General features: G+C 38.0%; 1 protein-coding gene across 1 annotated transcript; it reads left to right on the top strand.

Annotated features, from left to right (window-relative positions):
• Positions 1-1,406: 1,406 nt before the first annotated feature.
• Positions 1,407-4,529, top strand: LOC108472892 (protein NUCLEAR FUSION DEFECTIVE 4-like). Its single transcript, XM_017774450.2, has 3 exons — positions 1,407-1,896; positions 2,503-3,401; positions 3,739-4,529. Exons 1-3 carry the CDS (start codon positions 1,588-1,590, stop codon positions 4,211-4,213), a joined length of 1,683 nt encoding a protein of 560 aa, XP_017629939.1. The 5' UTR covers positions 1,407-1,587; the 3' UTR covers positions 4,214-4,529.
• The last annotated feature ends 223 nt before the right edge of the window (positions 4,530-4,752 follow it).

Below are 4,752 nucleotides of genomic sequence, written 5' to 3'. Positions count from 1 at the left end.
AGTCTTCTACAACATCGACTTCACCGAATTTTTCATTTGTTTTCCTTTTGATTCGACCTCCTTTTAATCTTATTTTGTAGCTTATAGCACTCAGTTTAATGTGCCCTTTCTTCTTGCGAAGTTGCAAGTTTTACCTCTGTTTGAAGATTTCGATCTACCCTTAGATTTACCACGAGGATTCCGTTCGTGTTCTACCACGATCATCATCAACATTCCGGTCTTGTCTCCCACGAACAATGAGACCCTCTCCCCGAGAGTTGGGTTTAACCACAAGATGCTTCATCTTATCATACGAGGTTAAAGAATCATAAACCTCATCAACCTGTGAGAGACTCGGCTATATAAAATCGTGTCTCTAAAGGTTGAATAAGGCAGGGCAACGAACAAAGTAGAATCAACCCTAGATCTTCCTTATCATCTTGAACCTCCATGGCCTCCAAGTTTGAGAGAATTTCTTTAAACACTTTGTTAAGTGTTCGTGTATCTGACGCACCTTCCTCCAAACGATGAGCATAAAGACGTTGCTTCATATGCAACTTGCTTGTTAGAGTTTTCGACATACATATTTGTTCTAGCCTCTTCCATAATGCATGGCAGTTTTCTCTTTCATCACATCCCGCAAAATTTCGTTGGACAAATGCAGATGTAATTGTGTTAATGCCTTTCGATCCTTACGCTTCTTCTCTTCATCTGTTAATGTCGAAGGCATCTTATCTATCCTAGCAGGGCATCCTCTAGATCCATCTGTGCAAGAACTGCTTGCATCTTAATTTGCCACAACGCAAATCTGGTGTTGCGATCCAATAGCGAAATTTCATACTTCAAAGACGCCATTACCGTGATCGAGATGAATAACCCTAAGCTCGATACCAATTTGTGAAAAATAAAATAGAATAAAATAAATAAAATAAAGAACACATAAATTTTACGTGGAAACCCTTTCGGGAAAAAAACCACGGGCAGAGGAGAAGAAAATTCACTATGTCGAAAAATTTTTACTCTAATATAAGAGGAATAGACTATGTCTATTTATAGGCTTGCAAAGCCATATTCTAGTAGGATTGAAACACCTTATCCTAATTAATATAAAATAGATGGAGTTTAATAAGGTTTAAAAACCTTATTCTAAAATAAAATAAAAGAAGTCTAGTTCTATATGGATTTTACTTTTATTTTATTTTCCATCGTATTTTATTTAAATAAGAATTTGGGTCACTTAATTCTAACATAGGTGTTATCTTTTAAGACAGTCAGTTGCTTTCTTTCTTTTTGATGAAGTAATGAATTTGTAAAAACAGTGAAAATACAGTTATATAAATACAAATTGTATTTAACTATTTGAAAATATCAGTAAATCTTAAATAATTCAGCACACCAGATATTTCCAAGATTAAAAACCAACGGTCCTTTTACCTCAAAATCCACCCAAGTAATTTTCCCTCGGATATAAAATGGACACTTCCCACAAGTTAGCCTAGGGAGCTCCCTCCCTATTCCAAAAACCAAACCCTCCTATCCAGGAAAGCCTTAATTAATTAGCTATCTCCCAACATTAAGTTTCTTCTTTCTTGTTGTAGCTTCGTTGCAATGGTTGGGCAATCAAGAAAATGGATGATACTGATTGCAACCACATGGATACAGGCTTTTACAGGGACCAACTTCGACTTCTCCTCCTACTCTTCCACATTGAAATCAGTTCTTGGGATATCCCAGCTTCAGTTGAATTATTTTTCTGTTGCTTCAGATATGGGGAAAGCTTTTGGTTGGTGTTGTGGTGTGTCTCTGATGTGTTTGCCATTGTGGGTTGTCCTCTTCATGGCTGCTTTCTTGGGTGTTTTTGGTTATGGAGTTCAATGGCTTGTCATTAAACAAGTCATTACCGTGCCTTATTTCCTGGTATGTTAAAAGTTCAAAGTTTTCTCAAATCTTTAAAGACTTCATGCGTAGTTTTAGTAAGAACTGGCAATGCTTCTTGCTTAAATCTGTCTATATATTTGTTTAAATTGCTTGCTTTCTAGGGTGGTTTATCTTATTTGTTTACAGTGTCGACTTATGAAGTTGTTCTGTTTTTCTTTTCCTTATAAATAAACTAGTGAACCTCACTCCTCCACATCAAACCAAGCATAACCACAAGAGTCGGTTCCTAGTATTAAATCCAAGGACGACTTCATTTTTAAGTGTCCGAATTTTATTCTAGTCATTTCATTAATGACATGTTTTTTTTAATACAAATAAAAATGTGACACCTAATCATGTTTATACGTTAGTATTTTGAAACTTTTATCTTTGTAATTTTTATTTTTAAAATAAATAAAAATATATTTTTAAGATGATGTTGATTGAAAACCACCAGTTAAACTTCAACTGGAACAGTGTCTGTCAGGCAAGTAAACGACCTTTGAGCCTAACCTACCATTCTTGCATTGGCTGCTGCAAGCAAGGACACAATGTGGTAATTGTTTAATGATGTGCTGAGTTATGTAAAATCTGAATTTATGGCAGGTATTTGTTCTGTGTTTGGTAGCTGGTTGCAGCATCTGTTGGTTCAACACAGTATGCTTTGTGTTATGCATCCGAAATTTCCCAACCAACAGGGCACTTGCTTTGTCCCTCACCATCAGTTTCAATGGTGTAAGTGCTGCACTTTACACTCTGATTGCCAATGCAATAAACCCCGATGATGAAACCCTCTATCTCTTCTTAAACGCACTTGTACCTCTTCTTGCTTCCAGCTTAGCTCTCGTCCCCATCCTCCGTCAACCACCTTTGCAACTTCTGTCCACGGACACTACTAGTCGGGATTCCTTTATTTTCTTTGTCCTTAATGTTTTAGCTGTTTTCACCGGCCTATATCTTCTCCTTTTGAATTCACTTTCATCTAAGGCATCGAGGGCACTCATTCTCCTAGGGGGTGCCTTAATCCTTTTGCTCCTACCTTTGTGTTTACCAGGCATTGTATGTGGCAGGAGCTGGGCTCGTCGTACTGTCCATACCCCCGCCTTTTGTCTTGAAGGCCCCACCTTCAGCTCGTTTGATCCTGATGACTTTGATCAGCTCCATAAGGAATTGATTGGAAATGACAGAAATAATAATAGCTCGAGTGTCAATCCGTTTTCTGAAACAAACAAAGAAGGGTTGTTCGGGATGATAATGGAGAAAGGCAGGCTAACAGTGCTAGGTGAGGAACACCCGGCTAGATTGCTAGTCCGCCGATTGGATTTCTGGCTATATTATGTGGCCTATTTCTGTGGAGGGACAATAGGGCTGGTTTATAGCAATAATCTAGGCCAGATCGCCCAATCACTCGGATACTACTCCCAGATTAGTGCCATCGTGACTCTGTACTCCTCTTTCTCATTCTTCGGTCGTTTGCTATCAGCTGCCCCGGATTTCATGCTTTAGTACGTATTTATTGCAAATTGTGTATATTCTGTTTACAAGCTTGCTTCAACATCTCCAGTAATTGTGCGTCTCTTTGCATGTAAACTGCCCTTACTAAAGTTTGATAGTCTCTGTATATACATTCTTAGAACTCGGGAGTAATTCTGTACCAAAGTTGCTTTATAATGGAAGAAAGAACTCTAATATAAAGCCTTTAGAGTTCACTAATCTTGCAGGCCTTAGTAAAGTTCATACATGAGAGAAATTTGATGCACTAAAATCGTGAAATGACTTGCATGGTTCCATGTAGGCATTGAACTTGGAAATAATGAAAGCTTAAATGTTTTTTCAATGCAGCAAGTTGTATTTTGCACGAACAGGGTGGCTAGCAATAGCAGTGGTGCCAACACCAATAGCCTTCTTTTTACTTGCTGCATCAGGCGGTGAGGCGGCATTGCTGGCTAGCACAGCCATGATCGGATTAAGCTCCGGGTTCATATTTGCAGCGGCCGTTTCCATCACATCAGAGCTATTTGGTCCTAATAGTGTGAGTGTCAACCACAACATCCTCATCACCAACATCCCCATCGGGTCGTTCCTTTACGGTCTCCTTGCAGCATTAGTGTATGATTCTAATGTGAAAAGTTCCAACCAGGAGAACTTGTTGGAGGAAGCAATGGTGTGCATGGGCAGGGACTGCTATCAGCGGACATTCATCTGGTGGGGCTGCATTTCCCTCTTAGGCCTAATCTCCAGTTTGCTGCTGTTCTTAAGGACCCGACCTGCTTATTATGGCTACCAAAGGAACAGGAGTCGAACACAGGTTTCGTAGATTATATAGCTATGTTGCTCGGATTTGAAGATGAGAATCAGATTCGGGTATGCTCATTTTTATTAAGTTTATATATATATATATGTGTGTGTGTGTGTGTGTGTGTCATACACATGTTTGAGTGCCATACACAAGTATGAGCTAAGATGTTTGGGAGAAAATGAGAAGTCCTAGTTCCACACTCCCCTCGATTTTCATGTAATAAGATCTCTTATTTGTAATGCACTTAAAAGGATATTAGCATTCTAAACAAACCAAAGAAAATCAAAAGTGACAAATAATGTACTGAATTATATATATAATACAATTTGAAAAATGTCTTAGGGATGGAAGGTTTATCACGTAACATGAGCAACATTTATTAGAATTAAACCCAAACAATTACTAAAGAAAGTAAACACATTGTTAATAGGCCATAACTTAAGTTTAATAAATTAGTATATGATTTGGCTAGCGAATTATCAAAATAATTAGATTAAAAGACATTCAAAATTTTAATTACTTACTCATTAGTCACAATGGTTGGATGATATGACGAT

Source organism: Gossypium arboreum, chromosome 11, assembly GCF_025698485.1.
Source record: "Gossypium arboreum isolate Shixiya-1 chromosome 11, ASM2569848v2, whole genome shotgun sequence".
In the NCBI taxonomy this organism is placed as follows: Eukaryota; Viridiplantae; Streptophyta; class Magnoliopsida; order Malvales; family Malvaceae; genus Gossypium; species Gossypium arboreum.
This window is presented reverse-complemented; position numbering and strand designations above follow the sequence as displayed.

Excerpts from the sequence above, each read along its gene's own strand:
- LOC108472892 (XM_017774450.2), top strand. The coding sequence starts at position 1,588 with ATGGTTGGGCAATCAAGAAAATGGATGATACTGATTGCAACCACATGG. Across the intron at positions 1,897-2,502 it reads TTACCGTGCCTTATTTCCTG|GTATTTGTTCTGTGTTTGGT; the intron begins GTATGTTAAAAG and ends AATTTATGGCAG. Across the intron at positions 3,402-3,738 it reads GCCCCGGATTTCATGCTTTA|CAAGTTGTATTTTGCACGAA; the intron begins GTACGTATTTAT and ends TTTTCAATGCAG.